General features: G+C 34.7%; 1 protein-coding gene across 3 annotated transcripts in view; it reads right to left on the reverse strand.

Moving 5' to 3' along the window:
• LOC134529634 (phospholipase ABHD3) overlaps positions 1 to 17942 on the reverse strand; it is a 30934-nt gene extending 12992 nt beyond the window's left edge. Inside the window, exons 1-6 of one of the 3 annotated variants that reach the window (XM_063363936.1) lie at positions 17653 to 17942; positions 13216 to 13385; positions 11920 to 12130; positions 8494 to 8606; positions 7139 to 7318; positions 2895 to 2943 (exon numbers count right to left, since the gene is read on the reverse strand). In XM_063363936.1, coding sequence (XP_063220006.1) covers positions 2895 to 2943; positions 7139 to 7318; positions 8494 to 8606; positions 11920 to 12130; positions 13216 to 13385; positions 17653 to 17760 — 831 coding nt within the window. In that variant the 5' untranslated portion in view covers positions 17761 to 17942. Of the gene's footprint in view, positions 1 to 2894; positions 2944 to 7138; positions 7319 to 8493; positions 8607 to 11919; positions 12131 to 13215; positions 13386 to 16120; positions 17126 to 17198; positions 17443 to 17652 lie in introns of those variants that run through there. The other 2 variants (XM_063363937.1, XM_063363938.1) reach the window with 2 other exon arrangements.
• Between the last annotated feature and the right edge of the window lie 9134 nt (positions 17943 to 27076).

Below are 27076 nucleotides of genomic sequence, written 5' to 3' on the forward strand. Positions count from 1 at the left end.
GGTGCTTGCCGGCTCTTGGTGTTGACGCGGGGGGAGTGTGTATGTACCTTCAACGACCAGTGTCCTTGTCTGTGTATGTCATACCCAGCGCTAAAGCCCTTGGCTGTTGGTGGGCATGTGACAATTACATATAAATAAATAAAATAATAAATAAAAGTAGGCAGAAATCCTCACACATTGAATAGCACAAACATAACCCTACAGAGCATGCTTAGGACAATACTCATGGAATATTCTGCAAACATTGTGCTCCAATTACTGAGAAAAAGGCTAAATTAAAAAAAAATCAAACAATTAGCATTCATGGTTGCAACAGGTACACATAAAGTTAACAAAACTTTGAGTTTAAAATCTACATGAATACCTTTAATAAAAAAGGAAATTGATTTGCATCACAAAATAATAAATAATCAACAACTGTTACAGGAAGACACCAGCCAAAAACATTAACTCTTAGCTATGCTGTCAATCACAATACGTTCTAGGCTCGCTGTCGGTACTGTTTCATCCCATAAGCCTACTTGCATCTGCATTGATGTCTTCAGTGGAATGTCCAGATTTTGTGTATGCACAGGATTTCTTATGTTTTGTCATGTCTGAATCTGTGCTTATTTATTGTTCATCTTAAATCCATGTATTTCATTATCATTGTTTATTTACGAGATTAGTTGTTGATGATGTCTTGTTTCTTTGTGCTTAGTGACTGAATTTATCATGTGAAATAATCAATAAGCTGTCATAAACTTTTTTTGACACAAAATAATCTTGGCTTATTTTCTGTATTTTTGTGTTCCATGTCAAATTCTGCAACATACACGAAAGCTATGCAGACATGTTTGAAAAAAATGTTCACTAAAATACTTACCTCTATCGTAAAATGTATTTAAAAACACATCAATGTATATTTCCTCCATATGACAAGCTTCCCTGAGACTCTACAGTGAAAAAACTAAAATTCTATCCGTTCACGAGAAGACTAATTTTGCAGTTCCTGTGGTAACCAAGATCGAGGCATTGTGCTCACGTGGGGATTCTCATTAATGTATGGGTGAGTCAGGTTGCGATCTACTTAATTTTTGTATTTCCACCATATAAAGCATTACTGTTTTTAAAATAGCAAGTAAACCGAAAAGATGTGTTTTAAATAGAACCATGTACGTAATGTCTGTTAATAAAATGGCATTTGTTATGCAAGAAAAAGTTTTGATTAGTTACCTTTAGGATGGTGTGATTTCAGTATCCTGTATACCAATGTTTACATTTATATATATGAAACCTTGGTACATCTTCTGTCAGTTTGTTTTATAAGGTATGAATATTTTTGTGTATGTTAACATGATGTCATTATCAGTCCAGATATTCCTAAACAAGAGTGGCTAGAGGGAAGATCATCTCACCAATGCCAATCCACCCTTTCAGGTATAACTGAATGTTTGTGTTTGTAATTGCGTGCCCTGTATTTTATAAATTAAATGTTTGTCTGTATAGCATTTATTTATAGCATCAGTGTACAGTCTTTGCCAAAACAACTGTCTCAAGACTGTCCTGCCAGCACTTTAAAAAAGAATAAATAATAGTAGAATGTAAAACTCTAACTCTACCTTCACTATTTTTGTTTAATTCGTTCATTCTGTGGACTGGTTTGACACAACTGTCTATACCCTCTTATTCTGCACAAATCATTTCCTATGTCCATAACTAGGAAATTCTGTAATTTACTTCGTAAGCTTAACAACCTAGAATTCCTTAACATATGTCTAGTTAATTGATCCTTTCTCTCCATCAATTGTCATCACAAATGTCTGTTCTTGTAAAACATTAAAGTATACTTTCCCTTTGCTACACACCACTTTGTTACACTACCTTCAAGATTATTCACACATCCTCGTGGGTTGCAAGTGAACCTTGGTGCAAATTTGTAATGTCCTTATGGGGGGGGGGGGGGGGGGGGAAGCAATCGAGTGGTAGAAAAGTTTATTTAATTGTACCAACCCTTTAAAAATCTATAAGCTCGATGTGACCCTACACTATGATTATACGTTAGTTCAGGCTCGCATTCGTATCACAGATTTTGTTTTTCTATTTAAAGTTGAAGAAAGGTTTTTGTTGCATGACTTAGTAATTTAAATAGTTTGGGGTGCTTTTGTATACTCTTCTTTTTAAATAAACGTACTTTCCATGAAAGGGTTTTGTTTTTATGAATAACTTTACCTAAGAAAAATTTTTTTCGCATAAAAATCGCACCTTTACTTTTCAAACTTGATTTTAGTATTAAATGTGTGATGATTATGCAATGAAACACGGTAGTATGGACTTACTGTCATACGGAACACCTGATTCGATGATAGTACAACCAAATAGGATTCAATATCAAGTTTGAAGATCATCAGAAGTGATCATACATACTTATTAACTACACAATACAAAACTATATATCAATTTATTGAACTGACTAAATTCTTTTCACAGCAGCATTCAGAAAAAATCTCAGATAACACTTGATAGAAAAAAAAGTACACCATTTCTAGAAACAAATACATAGAATTATTTATTTAACAAAAACTAGAGTAGAGCACCCTAGAAAACCAAAGCCAGTTTTAATAGAGCTCAAGCTCAAAATGTAAGCTTTGCAGATGCACTCATAATTTACAGAATATTAACATAATTTATAAATATGCATATTCAAAAATTTCAAAGCAGCTAACATAAGTGATATATAAGAATATGATAAATTGCTTAATAAGTGCTTCTGTTTTTAATCCAAAGAAGTAAAAATATGAATCACTGCTTAGTAACTGTGGTTGAAACTAATATCAAACTAAATGTGAAGCATGCAAACTTTTCTGCATTCATTCAATGGCATTTAGTACTAGTACTGATAAAAAAATGTTTACCTGAAAAGCTTTATCATCCAACTGATGTAGTGATGAGATGTGTGCCATCCTATAAACACATCACTACATTAGAAATGTTAGGTAATTTATAAAAACAAATCTCACAGTACACAATTATTTTATATTAAGTTCATATCTTTGGATGAATAAACAGGCACATGTTATCAACATGAACATGTATAACATAAAAAACCAAATTTGTACCATCAAGGTGAAGTCAAAACGCACAAAATTAACATCACTCACTACATAAGGAAAATTTTTTTTTTCAGATTTTCCAAATTTCTCAAAGCACCATCCCACACAAAAACAAAGATTCCTTAATCTTAAAATATTTGTAAATATGAGTTTAGTGGTATATTAATGATCTCTATGTGAAGTTTCCTTCATATATATTCTGAGATGTGAGATGACATCACTGTCTCACATGCCCCCAGCCAGCCATCTGTCTCCTCGGCACAGATGTAAGTCTGACCTGTCTCAAATGCTGCATGTGATATTAACATTAACATCTTACAATATTGTGAACAGTTGTTAGATATGTGCAAGGTTTTGAATGTTTTGTTTTTACATGTCAGAAATTAAGTTCCATTTTCGTAATGTGTACAAAATAGCTAATAAGAAGGAACTTTTTTTAAACAGTATTAAATATAGGTATTTACACTGATTTCATAATAGCATAAAGACACCCAAAAGGTTAAAATATGGTTTAATTTATCAAATGAAAGCATTTATATTCTAATATGTTTTGGTTGATGAAAAACATTTGTTTAAGCAAATAGAAACTTAAAGACCTATATATAAAAAATAACAGTTATAATACTGATCAACAATTAATTTGTGAACTCTTGTTTCCTGTTCAATGATAATTTAACATTTAGATGTGTATATGGCTATACTTTCTGAGAAAACTAACCAACAGAAAAATAAAAATATTATTTCTAAAAATTTAACAGACAAGGATATGTGAAATGTAAAGTGCTTTGTTCTTCAAAATAAACATTAAAAACTACGAATAATGCATTACAATGGCTGCAAAATCCTCTCCTCTAAAATATAATAGAGCCCAAATGGTTTATAATACCTAAAAGCAAAAATTTTTGTGAGGTTAAGTAGCAACTTAGCTATACGAAAATAGGTTTAGTGATTGACACAGTGATTTAGTAATTGACACAAAAATAAATATAACAAAATTAAAATAATTTTGTACATGTATCTAATGATTTATTTAAAGTTTAGTACACTTGACAGAGTGTACCATTGCCATCCTTTAAAAAAAGGCCTGAGAATGTAACAGGCCTGGGAACAGACATTAAAAAAAAATCTACGTTTTCAGCCTGACTCTCATCTGCTTTCTGTCAAGCCAATCAGATGACTGCATATGGTTGTTCGCAACTGCGGAAAAAGAAGATAGCGAGGATAGGATGATGTAAAGTTATTTGAGCAGCATATGTTCACAAATAATCGTTGCATTTAAACACTCATCCACTTCCAAATATTCTGGTTATCTTGTTTATTATTGCCTAGCTTTCCCAATTAAATTTACAGAGGTCAAAATGTTATCTTTGTTCTTCAAGAGTGGTAAAATCTCAAAATCCCTGGTGCTTTGGAATTTGTTTTCAGTCCCTTTTCCACTTCTTCAATGGCAGCATTTTCCTCAGACAATGTTGAATGCCAAAGTTTAGATAGTACCAGGACCTACTGCTTCTATGATGACTAAGAAGTAATAAACATAACACAAAAAGTAAGAATATAAACAGGGAAAAAAAATCACAAAGTTGAATTGAACTCATTAATTATGGTAATGAAAGCACCTAATGCCTGGTCAAAGAATGTTAGCAGACTGTTTCAGTAAAAACTATCTCAATAGGCCTTACTGTATACATCCAGAAAGTGTTGTGTGTAGGCCACTATGCTTCTCCCCTACTTCTAAGTTTCTAAAAAAAAGTTTACTTACATTCAAGGCAAAAAAAATTTCAGAGCGCTTTTTAAATAACGGTTGAGACATTCTTGTTTTCCTCAAACAACACTGCATGAGTCACTGGAATAATAATACCTTACAGTTAAAAACTATTTTGACCCATCATGCAAAATCCTAGAGAGACTAGAAAGACAAATTAAATGTTCACAATTCACTGCACAAGTCTGGTTAAACAATAACCAAACCAATATAACAGGTGCTAACTTATCTTTTACTACCTCCATCAGAATTTTGTTATTTCTTCTACGTACTTTCTTGCAGTTATTGTGCACCTAGAATATATAATAGCAGAAACTTTCTTCACCCCTGTTCATGACAATACACTTGCTGCACTATGACCAAAATAAAGTTCCCTTTCATTTTGTAGTGTTTAGCTTGTTGATAAAATCATCACTGGCCAACTGTATACTACAACTTGCTAAGCAAAACTCTGGCTAAAAATAGTACTGATGATTTATTTATTTTTTTATTTTTTGTTAGGTCCCTTCCACATGAGCATTTCTTTAATCCGAGTCAGACCACATAAATTTATATAAAATTTTTAAGTTTAAAATAGCCAATAATTTGAATAATGTTTGCAGTGATATTGGCCCACCATGAGAATACAATACATACTGCTTTTGATGGCCGACTATGAATTGTCCTTGAGATAATCTAGAAAATAAATGTAGAGTCGAAAATTTTTCAAATTAATTGTTCTAAAAAACTATAAGACCTATTAATATAAACTTAACAATATTCTTTAAGAAATTCTGGACGTCGTTGAAATGAAGGCGATGGAGAAAATTACAAGTCACTCGTCAATATATACATAAATTAAATAATAACATTTGCAAATTAATATATATATTACCAATTCTTTTATAAGTGATAGGAAAGAAAAAAAATATTTTTCAATAAATAGACAACATTGTTGATAGTATCTACACAAAGTTTCCCCAAAATTAAAGAGTAATAAATAAAATACTATTTAGTAATAAATAAAATAATATGGGTTTTAGCTACTAACAAAAATATTTTTTTCAATATTAACAGTGGATTTTAAATTTCAGATGCTTAATAGCTGACTTTTTTACTTAGCAGAGAAAGCTAGCATAATATTTCCCAGATTGTTTCAATAATAATCATCACTATAATTTTTACAATATTGATACCATCAGTTGAAATAATATTTTGACTGGGTTTCTGCTGGTTTGCATTAGCTCCACATATGAAACGATATTCATGAGTGGAAATAACATGCAGCATATTTACTTGTGCATATTCATCACTTTGGTGACACTCCCAATGAAGTTATCATTAGATTCACATTAATTCCTTTCAGAAGACTGAATATTAATTTTACTTGGGTCATTTTAAACTAGGGATGAAGCTGTTGAATTCGTCTCATCAGTTTCTAGAACTATCATAACGACTTTGCTATCATCACCCCTGACAAGAGTAGAAGCTGTTCAATTTGAAGCATGAGTAGAATATCAAAGCAGCTGATACTTTGCACACAAAACATACTTGATCAAAGTTGCCTTTTTAGTACAAATACTGCTTAAGTTAACCATCTTTTCAAATTACTTGCTAAGATATTAAAGTAATTTTGTTTACTGTATGACTAGTCAAATTTACCCAACTAAAAATGTTTTTGCAGAATAAGTCTTCCAAATAATATTTTACCCTAAAAAATATAGCATTTTTTATTTTATTTTAATTTGTTAACAATAGTAGAGTTATAATTGTGTAGCAAAAATTTTTAGTCAAGTAAAAGATTATTTAGAGCAGGATGGGAATTAAAAAATGTTTTAAAAAATGCCTATAACTCAAAAACTAAGAAACTTTTTGAATTTTGGATTTATGATTTAGAACTATAATTAATTAGCATATCTACTGTTCTTGGCTTGACATTCAGATCTGGGATCCTTTGTACATGTATTATTCTCTAAAGTACTCCTCCATGAATACTGATGGGTTTATTTTGCTATCTCTTACAGTTTTCTTGAGAATGAGTTTGAAAACAAAAAAAAAATCAACCCAAGAATAGTTCAAGGTGCACCAAATACTGTATGAACCTCATATTCTCATGGTAGGCCAATATCATGACATACATTATTTAAAATTCTGGCTATCGGGGCCAATTCATAAAGTTTATGCAAGACCATCTGTAAACATATTCTGCAAAATTATCACTTTAAGAGTAGGGGAAGGAACATATGACCTAAGCCTTTCTTTTCAAGGACAGTACGCAGATGAGAAATAAGTATAAGTAACTTGCCGTTTTCCAAGTTGACACAGTGCACTTGCTAAGTAGTTATTCAACATCAGATTAAGAACTGGTTTTTCAATGTTCTCAAGTCCTTTAAAAACATTCCAGGGAACTGAAATAAGCATTGCAGCAGATATTAAGTTTCTGGCTTTTTCTTGATGTGCTGCTAGAAAATTTCCAAGCACCAACCTAAAGCAAACACACATCATTTTTAACTATGGGAAACAAGACATAATAATTACAAATAGCAACATAAAATAACCATACCATGACAAACAGTATCCTGACACCAACTTAATAAATAATAGCTGATTATTGGGCATGATGATGAAGCTGCTGAATGTTACTCCAGGGCAGAAATTGTTTTTTCTCTTGAGCGGTACTATGTTACAACAAATGCCAGTACATGGAAAAAATACTGTTGTAAAACTTTAAAGCAAATACATTCCCTACAATGAACACACTTCCATAATTATTGAATTTTTACTTCTTTATGCATGTTATGAAAAAAAAATTATAAGTGAATTTTTACGATGCACGTGCGCGATGCAACAAAATTTTTACAGGATGAAAAAAAAGATACATACAAAAAAAAGGCTACATACAAATAAAAATTATATATGGTGATTTAAAACTTATACTTTAGTGACATATTGAATACTGGTTCATATCATTTATAACATTTATTTATTGTGAATATTAGTGACAGAAATTGTGTTTATAAACTTTTTCAAATATTTAAGTGTATTTATATAAATAGATTTGTTCCCTTATGTATAATTTATTTGCATTATAAATTATTTTATTATTACTTAATAAAGAATTAAAATCAATAGATTAGAATAAACATTAAGCATATTTATTCTTATTAAATAAAATTTAACTAGATTATTTTACTAAATTAAATAATTTTATACACATGTTAATATTAATATTGAATACTAAGTAGTTGTTTAACTGTTTTGATTTGATTGAATTTACACTTTACCAACCGTATTTATGATATCACTCGAGTCCTTTTATTATTTTATTTATATCAATTACTTGCAAGCAAAATTGAAGTTAGTTTTTAATATGCCAAGTAAGTATAACTTTTAATTAACGCATGTACACACACCCAGTTTTGTTTTTAACTGTACAGATTGCAAACACAATATTTTTGGATGTCTCACTTTAAACACTCCTCTGCACATGTAGGTTGGCAGTGATGAATCATAGCCAAAATTATATTAAAATAAAGATTTTAATATATTATTAAATAGTTATACTTATTTTTGTAATGTGGTGCAGCAAATAAATAATTATCACAAAACCTGAACTGAAACGTACACATTTATCCAGTCAATTACTACAATAATACTTACCCACCCATTGAAATCCCAGTGGCCCCTATCCTTACATTTGGGTTGCAAGTATGAACATAGTTCAACACCTCCTCAAAATCTTCACTATTGCTCGCACAATATGTGCGTGGTGTCTGCAGAGAAAAACATACATAAGTATTACTTTTGAGTTCATAACTTTTTATAATGACCAGAAATATTGTATTCATCTATAAATCAAAATGGAATGAAAAACTGTCTTAAATATTTCATTTCCAAAAAAAAAAAAAAAAAAAAAACCAAACAATCACATTTAAAAAATTGACAGCACAATAAAATTAAATGTTACACTGTCCAGTAACTAACTTTCTCACAACTAATTCTTTCCTCAAAAACTACTTAGAAAAAGAAATTTCATCAAAAAAAAGTTTTCTAGGTTTCTTTGCATTGGTAATGCTGTTCTATCATCGCATCGCTATTAGTGGAACGATTGTATCGCTACTTTACCCATACTGAGTCTCTTCCTTCTTACCTGCTCTATTTCTGTCGCTTTGTCTTTGCCCTCCCACTTCAGGTCTAGCTATTCAGCAACTACTTTACATGCTGCCAATTTGGAGTTCATAAGAAGAAGGGTTACTCGTTATGAGCATAGTCAAAACCAACATACAACAAACTGCACAGACTCGGAGGAAAAGGAGTACTTAGCAACTAATAAGGAGTGGATTAAACAATGAGAAAAAGGGGTGAAAACAGTCTCTTGGCCAAGTGAAACTTGCTGGGGCATGGTGGGAATTTTAAATGATGTAGTCAAGTGACTTGGCCATCGACTTAAGGTTAGAACTTAACTAGGTTACTTACGAAAGGGTTAAGTTCTTTGATCGATTTTATGACTCGTATTAAGGTACTTAAGTGCAACACCAAATTAAATTAATGTGTTTTGATGAATCAATATCTATGTTTTATGTATATTTAATTTTAAAAAAGCCAAAAGATTAAACAATTTGTAGTAGTCATGTGAAAATAAGATCACTGAGTCGTCAATATTAAATCAGAAAACAAACCACACTTACAATATTAACCTGGCAATAGCACAGGAAGAAAACACCTTTTTACAGTGTACATACTGGTAAAAACCAAAATGTTTTATTATTACACTATTAAAGTACATCAACTATAGAGCATCCCACTCTTAAATTGCAGTGTGGAAGTAAATGGTAGACTACAAGGGAGCGAACGCAACATTATGTTGAAAGTATTTGAGTATTTTTCAAAAAACATGATTCTGAACAATGCAATTAAGGAAGCTTTGGTCAACTTTGGTCAGCGGTATCCATGGTGATTAAAATTTGTATTGTTATTAATTTTTTTATAAAGTTCACTTTACAATTATCATATGAATTCGTACCAATGAATGTGTGGGAAAGGTTTTTTGTTGTAAGTTAGAGTAAAAGAAGTGGCTTTATTACACATTTATAAGCATGATAGTATAAAATATTATAAATTATGATGAGTTCTTAAAATGCTTCTTGTGTAATCAGAATTCAAAAGAAACACATTTCATGACATTCGTAATGTGTTAAGAGATTTGGCAACAGCACACGCCGTAAGACATGTACTGAAATCTAAGTGCAAGATAGTCTATATAATAAGTAGGGACAAGATTATATGGTGAATTGTGATAAAACCGAAATAACACCGAAAAGCATGTCAAAACACAGCTAACACCGAAATGCAAGTTAAAACATGATATAGCATCACAATGCAAGTTATATCGTGGAATTAAGCAGCATTTAACTAAAACATAATTCAAATCATAAACACTATAATCGTTTAGTGTTTGAAAAACAAGGAATGTCATTATTTATGGAAGAAAACTTGTACCAAAGTGTATGGATCATAAAATAAATATTGTTGGTATACTGCCAAAAGTAACCAAGTCAAAAATTTGCAAAAATGAGATTAATTACTAACTGCCTAATAAAGGGCAGAAGTATAGCTAAGGAAAATACCCCCCCCCCCCCCCCCCAAGACATTATTTCAATTCAGTAAACAAGGAATTAAAATGTTGCTATTCTGATCAAGTCTCAATAACTAAAATATTGTTTGTAAAAAAATTAATGAGTTGACTGCTTTAGTTTCACTATTTTTTGACTTGGTCACTTTTGGCAGTACACCAACGATATTTATTTGTCCCGGCAGCAGCTGTTGCTGCCTCAATCTCACATTTGCTTCAGCATACAGTTTTCAGATCTGCTGTTTTATGTAAACACATTCTTCCTGCAATGCTTTCAAATTCTCAAAAAAAAATTTTAACAGAACTTTTTTAATTAGCAACATTAGAAATTACTACATGAATTTATTGATCACATGAAACTCACTGTAAATTTCCTATACATGAGCTTCAGACAATTTCCACGAAAACAATATGACATAATAAAACTAAAAACAATGGTTGAAAACTAATAAATACATACATTCTTAAGGATAATTAAAGAGAATGCAGACACACAGGATATTATTTAGCAAGGCTTAGCCAGTAGCATGATAATGTTCTATTTTAAATTTAGAATAAAACATTTTTTTTTAATGCTAAGTCAGTAGAGTACCTATTCAATGCAATCCTATTCATCAGAAAAGGCTAGGAAAATCTGAGATTCCATAACTCTTAACAGGGACAAATCCACATTATTTGATTGCAATGATATAAAAGAACAAATTTTAACATCTCATGTGCTTTTGTACTCCTTTTCTTTCTTGATTCATATATCAATTTTATCTTCAGATTTTTAATTTCAAACAAAGTTTAACTTACATTTACCTTCTGGTAGTAAATTTTATATAATTCTGGAAAAATATTATACTATATTTACACAATACAGTAAAATACAGCTAAGATTTTTTTAACATTCTCTTTTCTTTTTCTTGTAAAAGAACAATTTTTAATAAGATAAAGAAATTTTTGATTGGCCATAACCAATTTTATTGTGTCAGCTACAGAGAAATATAATTAAATGTTTTGTGTATAGTGAGTAATCATAAATATGTTACACAGAGATTTTAAGTTTTTAAAATACAAAAACTGAAAATTTTCTACACGTTTAATTACATTTTCCAATAAAGTTCTATACAATAGTATGTATTTTAAATGTGACATTTCAAACTTTTCCGTTCAATTTAAATAACAAACAATGACAGACATGAATAATTACCTAATTAAAGTTAACTCTAATGAGTATCTCTTTTTATGCCTGCCATTAAAAATCATAAAATAAAATCAATAACATTTTGGTACAGGAAAAATGATGGTAGACCACAACAGCTAACATTTGAAAACATAAAAATACCTTTGTTAAGCTTGTATTTATGCTCACAAAATGGAACATGTTTGCAACAAACAACAAAGCATAACAGTATACCTATAGTTTGTTACAAATGAAAAGTTTTAACAAATCAAAAAACAATACATACCTTCAACATAACACCACCAAGACCTCTGTTATTGAAAACAACTGTTCGGACACCTATTTTGTTAGCAGCAACAGCAAGACATTTGACATAGTCTGCTTGACTAGTGCCAGTCAATCCTGGTAAAATTATAACAATAGGCGCTTGAGGTTCACAGCCGTTTTCCAACCAATCCAAAGCCACTTCCCCGCCATCTTTTAGCTGAAAAAGTTCTCTGAAATTTCATAAGAAAACTTATTGCACGTTAATCACACACAAAAGTTATTATACAAATAAATGTGTTATATTTTGCATATCATGCAAACACTAAATATTTCTACCAAATTTAATCCTATAACTTGTTGTTCTGCAGCTTTGGTCTTACCTATTATTAATTCAATCTTTACCAAATTACATTTGTGCTCCAATGATAACAGAGGACACTAACATCTGGTATACTGCTTTGGGCGTATTCTTTATATTCTTCAATGGTATAATTTTATTCCAAAGATCTACCAATTGAAAAAGTTTTAAGTTCAGCACTAAAACCATTGATTCTCCCAAAATAACGAAACAGTAAAAATCAATATTGCACAGGCATTTGGTAAATTGTTTTATTACTGACCATATAGCGCAACAAATTAATTTATCTTCAAAACTTTTCTTTCATCTCCAGGGCCTACCTCCAGAAGGTAGACTGTATAAACTAACTAATTATTTTATACCACACACTGGAACTTTAACAACGTAATGCTGCTGGAATACAGAAAATTAACTTAGAATATTAAGCAGAAAAGAACCACCCTACCAATAGACATTCTAATTTCAACAATTTCATAAATACAGCATGGAAAAAGAATATTATAATTAAAAGACTGTCATTTATAATGAGTGTTAATTTTCTTTATATGATGTACTTTAGACAATCAGTCATAGAAGACAAAAAAAATTACATACATGGCTGGCTAACACACACATTAAAGCAGACAAACTTGTCATCTAAAAACACAGACTGAAAATATATAGACATATTCCTTCTTTAGTTTGCAGACTCATGGGTAAGTAATAAATTTGGCAAACAAAGAGTGTATGTACCATTACCTAGAAATTCCATGTTAAGACTTAAGAAAAAATAATCATTTATAAAGATTTGATAACAGTAGCACACACTATGAAAGAGGCAAGTCTTTAGCGAGTATAGTTATCACAAATAACTTTAGTACTTCATTGGTATTTCTTATAATTCTGTAAATATTCTTAAATAAATATAAAAATGAGCACAGTAAAAAAAGTAACTGAAAAACTGCAAATATACCTTACCTTCTGTATTTAACATGAGGCAAAACTGTGGATCGTAAAAAACCTGCTAATACTGTTTGCAAACGAGATTCTACACACCAAAGTGTTGGCCAAAATTTTTCATTTAAAACTGGCATGTGATGAAGCAAAAAACTTCGGAATTTTCCTTTGGAACAGGCAAGAATGGGTTGCTGTGGGCAAAAAACAAATTCTTAATCAAACAGAGCAAATTTTTTTTACAAATACAAAAATTAATTAGGCTACCTTTGGTGGAAAAGAGGTAATCCGTGTTCTTGTAGCCACACTTCAAATAACGTGTACTGAAAAGTGGTCAAAACCTTTTGAATCTATCATGTAACAAAAACTACACTTTGCATATTACTGAAAATTTCTCACACTTATTTTAGATGATCATTTGTCTCTAATAGATCCAGGTTTTTCAGATGACTGCCACCTTGTTAATTCAACAACATTAGCAGAACATCAAATTGATAGTGATGATTCTAACCAACTTGATTAATGGTGGGATATGAATACTGTTTTTAAACATTTTTGTTTTTTTACCGTTCAGCCTAAACTAAATCTATACTAATTAAAAGATAAATAAAAATATGATATTAAAGGGGATCAAAATGAAACATAATTTTTTTTACAAACAAGGTCATTAGAGACAAACATTTAAAATACAAGACAGCGAAATTGAGAAGTAATCTGCCATGGTCATCCCAAAATTTGTATGGAGTGATTTATGGAAACAACATGAAATCTAAATCAGGGCTCCTCCGCAACCATTGTCCCATGGCGTGGATGCCACTCACTGAGCGAAATGCACGCTCATGATACCTTTCTCTACACCTGCCGACTCTGCCTGGTACTCCCCCCTCCCTTCACTAGAGGGGCTGTCATGTAGCTGTCTTCTTCCAATATGTGCTGGCTGGGCGAGTCTGGGTTTTCTTCTGTGCTCCAATTGTACTATGAATCTTTTTTTACTGTAGTAGAAATTACCCATATATGTATTCAGCATAATTTACGAAGTCAGTCGCAGAAGTTGTTAAATTTGAGTGTAGCTTCGGTGCCTTCAGTTACCTTAGAGGCAATGGTACTGGCCGGGTGACTCCCTGTAGCTGGGCTATTAAGCTAGCTGGTTCTTTCTGTGGTCGAGCAGCCAATCAGGCAGGCTTGGCCGCATATAAAATGATCGGGAGGAGTTCCTAGTTGCAGCACTAGTAGCAGGGGTGCCCCCGGCGGTAGCGTGAAGAGTAGGCCAAGGATCCGGTGCTCTTGTAGTGGACTGCCCAGGCGCTACGATGACTACTCACTCAAAGATGTCCCGTCATGGTTTACAGCAGCCTTCCTGCTCATAGTTCGCTTACTGGACTGCGTAACTGGCCTTAGACTGGATGGGTATTTATACCCTCATTTCACAGCCTCACACCACTTGGCACACGAGCTGGCCTCTGCATTTGGAACCGGCTGACTCTGAGAGTTTATTGCTTTAATTGTCGAACATATCTGTGCGTCGACTGCAGCTTTTAAGACTGAAGTTTTTGTGGCAGCTAATTTCATCTTAATTTGCAATGCTAGTTACTGGGAATTCGTGTAGCTGTATTTTTCAGTGCACGCCTAACTGTAATAAAACCATCAATTTAAATATTCACTTATGAGTATCTTTCCAACATTAATAGCCTTTCTTTGTAGCCACAATTGGAAATGAGTGTGTTGATGTGTTGTTCAGAGTAGGGAGTGGTCACAGGCCCAAACACGGAGCTAGCTAGGTTTGTCTTGCAACTCCCAACCACCATAGTTACAGATATGGACACATCTCCAGTGGACCACACGGGCCGAATAGTCTATTTATAAGCCTCCACATGTGAGACTGCTTAGTTAAAGCTGGTGCCGGGCATATTGGAAATCCATCATTTATTTACACTTTAAACATTCGCCATATCCCCATGCAACCCGGGAACAACATCACATCACTGTTTTTAAATTGTTTCAGCAGTTTTAAAAATATTCACTCCATTTTTCTCTCATTGATAATGATTTTTACCCCATAATTTCTCTAAATTTCACCGCCCTTCCCCATTAAATTGTTATTTTATAATCTGTTGGGAATAAAAAAATTCCCATAATTTATGGTACATACTTGCCAGCACAACTATTTGTTATTGTTATAGTTTACCTAGTTTTTGTATGTTGCTTCTTTGTTTGGCAACAAGAATTTTTGTAAATTTTACTGTGCCAGTATTTATTCATTATTTGTTTTTCATTTATATCGTTAAGTTTTTGGGCAATTTTAATTTAAAATTTTAAGTTATATTTTGTAGTTGCAAGCCCAACTTGATTTATTTTTAAAAAAACTGTTTCATGGAATGAGAAATCAGCAAGTGGGGAAATGTGGCACGCAGACTGTTGATGGCCCTGATTTACTGTTAAGGGAGATGGCCGTCGGCAGATCTGGGTGGGCTGCACGAGAAGTGACGAGTCGAGGAAGAGAGAGGAGAGTGCCGCGAGAGTTTAGCGGCAGCCACGTGCGGTGACTGTCATCGAGCGTGCATGCGCAGACACTAGTGTGGCCACAGCAATCGATCATCCACGATGTTTGCATTACGATGACAGCCCACAAGAAATAACAGCAGACCACCTACTGCTGTGACAAAATATGTTAAGTCGTCTGGTCTACCTTATATAGGTATAAATCCCCCGAAAGTATAGATTAACTATATTTTTCATGAGATTTTACCTAGTTATAAACTTTGTTGGTGTCAAGTGATAAACGTTACCCATAAGTAATTTTACAAACTTATCACTCAGACAACAGAAGTATTGGCTATGCACTTGTATAACAGTAACCATGCATTTGTTGCTCGCCCTGTTTGACTGTGCTGCCTATTGGGAGTTATGATACGCACGTGGCACCACTTACATTTGGCACGATGCAGATTGGCAGTTTTCATGCAAAGATGCAGTTAAGGCTGAAATCTTGAACTGAAGTACCTATAATTACTGGTTAGGCATTTTCCCATCCTAAGACATTACTGGCAATGTAATTTAGGGTGAAACTGAGATTTTCCAGGGCAAATATAAGCGAAGTGAGGTTTCGGCTGAGGTAACTTACCCTGTTAAGGGTTGAGCTGAACAACTGCGAAACCGCACAGAGTGATGGGCATCTGCAACCCCAAATTAATTTGGAAACTGAAGTTTAAAGAATAGTAACTTTTCGGCAGAACTATTAAAACGCCTCTTGGTATTAACTTTTAGGAAGAATTATGTAACTGCACTGGTCGTATTTATTTCCCAATATATGAGGTCATAGAGCTTGCGTTTAAATGTTGGACTTTATATTGAAAGTAAAGTGTTGTAAAAACAATTTTCAGAGGTAGTTTTGTGATGTCTGTGGACTCTATAGGTATAATGTTTTGTAGATTAAAGTTGTATTATTGTATGATGTGGCTTTCCTAGCAGTGTAATTAATAATGAAAAATTTAACGCTCTAAATATGTTCAGTTTATTGTGTGTTTATCATTTTTTCTATTTATTTTTCTGCTCAGCTGGGCTTAAGTTGAGGTAATTAATATTATTATGAATGTACTTTCCATTTAAATGTTTTGTACTTTGTAGCATACTTGTATGATGCACTCCAAGTGATGTCAGATTTGGGCTATTGGATGTTAAAAATAAATATCTCTGAAATAAGCAAGCTTTGGATTAACCTTACCACTCAATTGCCACTACGTTTACCTTTTAGTTTTGATGAGATAACCTATGCAAGAACATTATCTGAAAGGAATAATTGCATTGAGATATTCCAGTTATAGTTTACAGTTTTCAGTAGCTAAATTAGGTTACCTACACTAACAATACTATAAAATAGTGAGAACATTTGTACAGATAGGTTAGTTAAACTAGCCTGACCAACTATCCAAAGATTTTAAAGCATTTTTAATGTAGCTAACTTGTCTAACCAACCGTCTAAAATATTTTAAAGTTAATATAATGCGAACCTTAACAAATGGGTAATTCTCATTGCATCATAGTATTTTTAATATATTAACATAACCTAACCACTCCTCTAACCAGACTGATCCAAAGATGAAAACAGGACAAGATGGAGATGCTTTGTTAAAGCCTTATTTCCTACGAAGGGCAACAGGAATTTCGTCAAGTACGTCAAACTAAAATATCCACTCGTTAAAACGATAAACTGGTTGAAACATCACAATGTCTTCTTAAGAGAATGATTCACAAACATATCACAAAATAAAAATTTATTTATTTTAGGATTTTTAGTTAAATTTCTCTTTAAAAAATAAAAAGTTCTGGATTACCAAACGCCCTTTTAAATTATAGAATAGTAACATTAAAAATACCCATAAAAATATTTTTTTTTTTCGGAACTGCCACTCTGGTAAGAATATTTTGTTAAGTTTATTTTAGGACATAGTAATCAAAACTTACCTTAACAGCTTCACGAAAATAATAACCTAAATAGATAACACTCAAAACTGCTCCAAAGTACCACCCAGGAACTGCAACACTAGAACCAAGTATATTTAATGGGTTCATTCTAACAACAAAATCAGAATACGCGAAATGTAATAATTAACTGTTACAACTGTTTGGGTACTCGGTTGTAAAAACTAAAAAAATAAAATGTCAAACTCCAATGAACGGAGATAATTATCATAGTTCAAGGTTATCTTCTGTTATCTCGTATATATTCCGGTCGTTGCTAAGCAACTAGTGACGTAATATTATCATAGAGGAGAGAGAATATACAGGTAGAGAGCGAGTAACCTAAGATTCACTAACATGGGAAGACACAAAAAATACCAAAAAAGTTCCGAAAATGCAAAAACACATACGAACAGACGTGCGAGAAAAGCGCGCGTTTTTAGTTTAACAATGTCGGCGATAAGAGATAAATTACAAAATTGCGTTTTAAATGAAAGCGAACAGACCATATCCGGATACGTGGATAACGAAACAAATTATAATATTTTTTTGGATTGGTTGAAGAATGAAGGATATTCCTTTTCTATAAGAGACAGTACCCTGCATGTCAAAACAGGTAATAAATATTTCAGTTTGAAATGTGTGATTTAATTATAGTTTATATTATGATGTACTTTGTTTATGTAGTATGACCTGGAAAAAAAATTATCTTTAGATTTTTATAGGGCTCATCTCTAGAATGCGATACAAGGGCGCAGTAGCGTAGCTAGGATTAATATTTGAAAGGGGGGGGGGGGGCACATTTAGTTATTCACTCATCCCTTCCAATAAAGCGGATGGTCCGGGGGCCTTCCCCCGAAAAAAAAATGATTGCAAGGTCCAAATAGGTGCTATTTAAGCCTTTCTCATGCCACAATTCAGATTATATAACTGGCAGAAAATACTACTGTCTTATCCCTTATTCTGACCTCGGCCAGTAAACCCGCCCCTTTTAGGAAAAGACCCCCGTCTGAAAGACATTATACATATCTCCTACCTGGCACCTCTATGGGATGTTAGTGCAGCGACAACAGATTTATGAACAAACAGACTTAGGGCCGGTTTCACAAAGTCTGGTTATCGTCCGGTTATCTTCTGATTAAAATTTAAGTGCTGGTTAGCAGAATTACCTGTTTCTCAATATAGGGTTAACAGTAATCGGCCGATTAACTGATGGTAACCAATGGTTAAGTTAAACACAAGAAGAGGTTCTGATTAGTTGGCTACTGCTGATAGTTTTGAGGTTATGTATATATTTGAAGCTGTTTGAAACCACATAGTGTGCAAAACAGACATAATTGATTGAAGTGCCGCAGTGATGATGGCGAATGAATTGAACATTTTGTTTGAAGATGATGATGAAGAAATTGTTGATTATTTAAATAGACCACGAATATTTCGAGTAAGGCCAAATCACTTTCAAATGAATGACAGTGAATTTGTAATGAGGTTTCGGCTTAGCAAAAATACGGTCCTAGCACTGTTGCTTTGTGCCATATTTTTTGTATTTAAGCGCCCCATGCTTTTTTCTCATTTATACTAGTATTGCTTGTATACTATTGTCATAAATTAAATTTTAAAATTATTTTTTACTTTTTAGTTTGATAATCTTTAAAAGCACGTTTCTTTAGTTTTTTAAACTATATTTATTTTTAACTTTTTAGTTTGATATTCTTTAAGAGCATGTTTTTTTAGTTTTGTAAACTATATTTATTTTTAACTTTTTAGTTTGATATTCTTTAAAAGCATGTTTTTTTAGTTTTTTAAACTATATTTATGTATAATTATCCAGAGGTGCCCCCCCCCCCCCCCCCCCTCAAACACTATGACTCCCCCCCCCCCCCCGAAATTTTTTATGCCATTTTCCCAATGATTTACTCAATTATTTTATAATATTATACTTTTTTAGTATTATATTTTTTCACATTTTGCATTAATTAAAACTGATTTTCTAATAATAATTTTGGTCATATCAGGTAATATTTCCATCCTGAACCGACAGATGCCAAACTGCTTTTGTTGAGGAAAGTGCGGGGTGGCCAATTTGATTTACAAGATCCCTTTCAATTATCAAAGCACCAGAAACGTATTTTCACATTATAAGCTATAATTATGTAAATAATATATACATTTTTCTCGTCTTTTAACCACCCCCCCCCCCCCCCTGAAATTTTAATGACGCAGTCTGCGTCGTTACCCCCCCCTTGTGGGCACCCCTGAATTATCATAGGGAAATGAGTTACCGAAACTACCTATTACCATCTGAGATAACTATTTGGAGTTGCAACGTCACAAAGAAATGGTAAAGTCTCTCCGAATCATTTACAGTTAGATGTATGGATATAATCTTAGAATTTACCGGAAAAAAAAAAAATTTTTCTTTCGGCGTGGCCGGGAGTAGAACCCATGATCGCTGAATCCGAAAACTGACGTCATAGAAGTCGCGCGCCTTAGACCGCTCGGCTAACGAACATAATAAAATTGGTGGGACATTTTATAGTGATAAGTCACTCACTCTTAAGTCGAAAGAGTTACAGACGGACAGATAAACAAACATACAGGTGAAGCTAATATAAAGCATGTAAAATAGAAAGACAGTTGGAAGTGTTTGACATTGTTTTAGGTAAAATTTTCCACTAAAGATATAAGTAATTCCGTTTCCAAAGCAAGAAAATTTCCGGATCGTGGCCGCTTATTTTCGTCCATATTGATGTTTGTTTACAATTTTCTATAACCGAACCTTCAACACTGGCCAAAAGTAACAAACGAAGGTAGCACGACAGCCAATCGCGATCCAATACGTCATCGCCTGGTTGCCATATTTCCTTTAACCGTTGTTTAGTTAAACACTCGTTAAAAATACGTTGGGAAACAGTCAAATGATAATCAGTACTTTAATGTCCTGTTTAAATTAATCGTTCGATTAGATAACCGAAACTTTAAACAGACTTTGTGAAACCGGCCCTAAGGGCCGGTTTTATGACCTCCGGCTAAAGTTCCGGCTAAAATTTAACCGCAGGCTAGCTCTTATTTCGGTTTTATGACTCCCTGTTAACGTCTACCTTCCAGTTAAAGTCCCGGCTAACCTAGCGGGTGGATGAACCGGCCGCTAGCTGCTTAACCGGAGGCTAAGCAACAGAAAATAAAATGGCGATGTATCAGGCGAGGTTAGTTGTTGTTAGTGATGATGACTATTTGAGGAATTCTATTGAATATTTGCAGGATGCCATGGAATAATTTATTACTAAATGTTAAATGCTTCGCATTCGTCAAAGTTTTATTAAAAATTACATGGCATGAAAGTGTAGTCACGCTTTTCTATTCTCGTCGAGTCGTGTATTATTATTTAACTTTAATTGATCACGAAGTACATAAACATATGCTATGTATATAAACTTAAGAATATGTGTAAATAAGTGAATTTTAAAATTTGCTAAACGAGGGTTATTATTACCGGTAGGTACCTATAAAATGCGTGTTTTCGTGGAAGTTGTATCTGTGAATTTTTATTCGTAATACAGTGGACATATGCCGGGAATGAAATGCATTTCATACGACTTCAGACGTGGTTATAATTCAATGAATACAATTGAATGTGAAAATAAATGTTACCCAATTATCCCTTCCCTATCTTACAAACCATTAGGTACTTATTATCTACCTGCCACGCAAGTGCAAAACGAAAACAGCACTGGAATTATTCTGTTTACCGTATCCAAGTTTATCCCTTGATCCTATCGGCATGACCCTTTATATGTTGGTCTTGTTTTACATTATACTTGCTGTTTTAATTTAGAATGTTGAAAAATTCTGTACACAACACAAAATACCTAACATATCACGATGCAAACAAATTATGTCAGGTCTTGTAAAAATATATTTCTTTCGTATACATTTTACAATCATAATTATTTTCCCAGTGAATATATCTAGGATCTCTCGACCTACTAAATTAAAACAGCAAGCATCCTATACCACAAACTAATTCCATCAGGATCGGATTAATTTGGATACGTGATACGAAACTATTAGTACAAAAATGAAACCTACACCAGTGAAATGAAAATCGACAAGTATTTTCCCGAAACGGGGTCTATATTATTTGATTATGAAATAAATTTATGAAAGAAATAAGTGTTCTCTAGCAAAAATGTCATCCCCTATTTATTTGTTGGTATAGAATTACTTCGTTAGTTTTGGCGTAATATATAACCTAACAAAATCATGAGTTTCAATACAAGAGTAAAGTTGAAAACACACGGTTTTGAATCGTAAATTGTAATTTTATGGTTTAATACAAAGCAGGTTTGACGTCAAAGTAGTTTTTGGTTATTTTAATTATATCTGTTGCAAGATAAAGTTCGCGGCATATTTCTTTACTGCAGCTGTAAACATTCCGAATCACAATACAAACAAACAGCTGCCCTAAGGGCCGATATTATGACCTCCGGCTAAATCTTCAGGTTAGCTAGCCTTCGGGTTAGGCTAGCCTCCGGTTAACGAACGAGGGGTGTATTATGACCAATACTTAGCCTGCGGTTGGCTAACCGGAACCTGACGAAGCGTGTGGTGTAATAATGGGTGTGTTGGTAATGAAATAAACCAGAATTTGGTAACTTTTGTTGCAAAACAGTTTTTTTTTCTGGTAGAATGTTAGTCTGCTGTTTGTTTGTATTGTGATTCGGAATGCTTACAGCTGCAGTAAAGAAATATGCCGCGAACTTTATCTTGCAACAGATATAATTAAATTAACCAAAAACTACTTCGACGTCAAACCTGCTTTGTATTAAACCATAAAATTACAATTTACGATTCAAAACCGTGTGTACTCTTGTATTGAAACTCATGATTTTGTTAGGTTATAGCCAAAACTAATGACGTAATTCTATACAAACAAATAAATAGGGATGACATTTTTGCTAGAGAACACTTATTTCTTTCATAAATTTATTTCATAATCAAATAATATAGACCCTGTTTCGGGAAAATACTTGTCGATTTTCATGTCACTGGTGTAGGTTTCATTTTTGTACTAATAGTTTCGTATCACGTATCCAAATTAATCCAATCCTGATGGAATTAGTTTGTGGTATAGGATGCTTGCTGTTTTAATTTAGTAGGTCGAGAGATCCTAGACATATTCACTGGGGAAATAATTATGATTGTAAAATGTATACGAAAGAAATACATTTTTACAAGGCCTGACATAATTTGTTTGCATCGTGATATGTTAGGTATTTTGAGTTATGTACAGGATTTTTCAACATTCTAAATTAAAACAGCAAGTATAATGTAAAACTAGACCAACATTATAAAGGGCCATGCCAATAGGATCAAGGGATAAACTTGGATACGGGAAACAGAATAATTCCAGTGCTGTTTTCGTTTTGCACTTGCGTGGCGTGGTAGGTAGATAATAAGTACCTACCTAAAGGTTTGTAATATAGGGAACGGATGATTGGGTAACATTTATTTTCACATTCAATTGTATTCATTGAATTAGAACAACGTCTGCAGTCGTATGAAGTGCATTTCATTCCCGGCATATGTCCACTGTATTACGAATAAAAATTCACAGTTACAACTTCCACGAAAACACACATTTTATAGGTAATAATAACCCTCGTTTTGCAATTTTAAAATTCACTTATTTACACATATTCTTAAGCAGAAACATTTAAGTCTATATACATTGCATACTTTTATGTACTTCGTGATCAATTAAAGTCAAATAATAATACACGACGAGAATAGAAAAGAGTGACTACACTTTCATGCCATGTAATTTTTAATATAACTTTGACGAATACGGCGAATCATTTTATATTTAGTAATAAATTATTCCATCGCATCCTGAAAATATTCAATATAATTCCTCAAATAGTCATCATCACTAACAACAACTAACCTCGCCTGATACATCGCCATTTTATTTTCTGTTGCTTAGCCTCCGGTTAAGCAGCTAGCGGCCGGTTCATCCACCCGCTAGGTTAGCCGGGACTTTAACTGGAAGGTAGACGTTAACAGGGAGTCATAAAACCGAAATAAGAGCTAGCCTGCGGTTAAATTTTAGCCGGAACTTTAGCCGGAGGTCATAAAACCAGCCCTAAATAATTATTGTGCCTTTGCCACAATCGCACTCTGGCACTAATTATTCGTCATATGTATTATATAAGGGTTATAAATATTTAGTTAATAATATGCAGTTGACGCCGACCGCCAATGCTCCTCTATGTCGCATAGACCGCTATGCCTCATCAACGTCTCGCAAAGGCGTGTGCACCGAACGCGCTCGTGCGCGCAGCAAAGTGTAGTTCGTGCGACGAGGCGAACGCCAGGCAACGAGTGCTACAGCGGCGGAAGGATCCGGCCGGGTGTGGCATATTGCTCCGCCGCACTACAACAAATTAATTTATGTATATTTTTCCACAGGTTTTTATTTTACATTATTTTCATCATTTAATATTTCAGTCCTTTCAAAATTATGTTTCACTGTGCGTTTTGTCCCGAACCTGGCCGGTTCAGTTTTCCTGCGAAATTCACACGTTTCCGCGGGAGGTTGGCGGGGGAGGGGGGTCGCGCGCGGCGAGAGCACCAGTGTCCTTCAGGAGCTCTCATAGGCCGGCAGCCTTCGCGCAACGCGGAACCATCAACTCTTGCTTTCACCGATATGTTACTTCAATAGCATAATCTCTTTCTAATCTTTTACGTACAGTTCTAAGGTCGGCTTCATTTTACCGTGAGGTATTTCACTTAATTAAATCAGTGCTCCAAGATGAGTGTTCAACATATTATGTAAGTACTGTGGGACGTTTATGAGACGTTACGTCGGCGCTTCATGCCCCAACTTAGCTTACCGGCTAATTAGTTTTGGCCTGCACGGGGTAGCCAGAAGGCGACACGTGCCACCGAACATACTAACGAATCAGCCCCTGGGACATGTCTAGGAATCACGTAGAGTCGCCAGAGACACGGGCCTACGTGCCACTAGCCCAGTATAATAAGTGTTATGTAATAGTGAAGTGTTTGTTCGTCAAAGTATAATTTGTCATGTTAGAGTTTACTTGTAACCGCCGCACGGCATCGTGCCACCAAATGTACTAAAGAATCAGTCCCTGGGTCACATCTAGGAATCACGTAGAGTCGCCGGAGACACGGGCCTACGTGCCGATAGCCCAGTCTAATAAGTATCGTGTAATAGTGAATTGTTTTGTTCGTCAAGGTTTAATTGGTCATGTTAGAGTTTATTTCGTAACCGCCGCATCGGGTGTAAAAGTACGTCCTTCACGCGCATTAAAATCGTGAGCCGCCACTGAGGAAGTGGGCTGCGCGCGTGTGACCAGTTGATCTGGGACAACCGTTACGGCCAGAACGGGCAGCACTATGTATAGGGCTGTGCCGTAATAAATTCATCAAATACCCTCCAGAAACTTTGTGTTCTTCTTCAGGTGTCCCGAGTGGCCATAACAGCTCGGGGGCCCTACTGCGTTAACCCCTACCTCTAGCCACAAGGCCGAACCCTCCCTGAGATCTCGAACCCAAACAAAAATCACGTAAAAATCAATGGAGGTAGAGGGGACGGCATCACAGTGTGCTGTGATATGATGTATAACAGTATATTATAATGGTTTCTCACTGACTAATTTGTAAAGCTGGGGGGATAATCATCCAGCAATGTTTGATCAGACAGAGAGTTCATACCTTTGAGCAATCTGGGTATAAAATAGTACAAGTGGTATGTGAGCTCTACATTTCTTTTTCTTTTTCACTGTTTTTCCTCTCTCCATCCTTCCCCCGTCGCTGGAGCGGCCATTCCTTCCTGGAGTGGCACTCGGGGAATACGCTCTAGGCTCCCTCCTCTCCCTGGAACAGCCCCTCCTTGCTCATCTGCCCCCCCCCCCTTTTGTTTTCCATCCCCCCTTCCTCGATTCCCTTCTCGTCCATACCAAGCAAGAGGTCAGGTCGGAGACACTCCAGGCAGGCCAAGAAATAAAATCCCCTACTGGAATATCAACTGGGGTACTTCTCGTCTGGCCTGGTGGAGCCTAGTCCGGCCTACAGCCCCCTCCACTCATTAACTTTCCCCCTGTCCCCTACTTCCCAGATAACCTACCGTCTACTGAACTCCTCTTCCCCCATCCTCCAGTGCTCATCTCCCCTATCAAGTCAAACCCCCATTCCCTCATCCCCATCGACATTCCTCCCCTCCCCGACCGCCAGCCCCCGGAGCATTACATCGAGGTAGGTCCGCCCCAAGACCCTCGGCCGCAGCCCACGTCGGCCCGACTCGCCACTCGATTACAGGTGCTCTTCGGCCGCACCTGAGCCCACCACATCTCGGGGGTTTTCACCCCCACCTTAAACACTCCATCACCGTCGGTCTCTGCCAGGGACACGTCACTACATTTTTGTAAGAAAATTGGTTTGTGTGAACAATTTAATAATAATTATTTAAATGGGTTTCGAAGCTCTTATGCAAACTGCTTGCCAATTGAAACAATCAAATTGAAATACAGTATTTTGGTATTTAGTTTACTGTCAAAACCAGAATGCTAGAACTTGACTGTTTCAAACTGCATTGTTGTAAGTACCAAACGGGTGTCGCCCTGGTCGGCAGAGGAAGGCGTTTTATGGCCATGAGTAATGAGGGTTTTCTGCCTGAATACCCGATGTTGAGCCCTCTGTCATTGCAAGGGGAGCGGGTAGGAAAGCGTCAGCCCTTTGTTTGGGTGAATCGTAGCTTAGCTTGACCGACCTTCCAGTCATCTGCTTCAAGAGTTTTTAGGTAGTGAATTCACCTACTTAATTTTTCTTTTGGGGGGGGGGGCCCTCTGGGCCTCCCCCCTCGCTACACCACTGCAAGGGCGCCCATACCTATGGGCAGGGGAGGGCAGTGTCCCCCTCCCCATCTTTCAGGAAAATGAATAAAATTATATGTTTTTGAACATTTTTGCCAAATGTTGAGTAATTTTTGGCACTTTTTGGATATTTTTGAAGGTCTGCCCTCTCCCCTTACGAACTATTATATGGTCTGCCTCCTCCCCTTCCGAACTATCATATGGTCTGCCCCCCCCCCCCTCCCCCCCAAAAAAAACAAACTTTCATTTGGGCACCCTTGATGCAATACCATACATTTGTAGTTCAGGTTTATTTCCTAAGTTAGGATTGCACTCGTTTAGATATTGAAAACAAAGTAAAAGGTTGGTTAAGTTAGATCAGCTACATTTAAAAAAAAAATTCTGTAGCAGGGGTGATTGGTTACGGTACCTACATTACAAATTGTCTGGTATCGCATTATAGAGTAGTCACAAACTTTATTTACTTTAATCAAGAGTAGTGCAAAACATTGGCATTAATATTGTATATCTGACGATGCAGGGAATATTAA

This window comes from Bacillus rossius, chromosome 2 (genome assembly GCF_032445375.1).
Source record: "Bacillus rossius redtenbacheri isolate Brsri chromosome 2, Brsri_v3, whole genome shotgun sequence".
NCBI lineage: Eukaryota > Metazoa > Arthropoda > Insecta > Phasmatodea > Bacillidae > Bacillus > Bacillus rossius.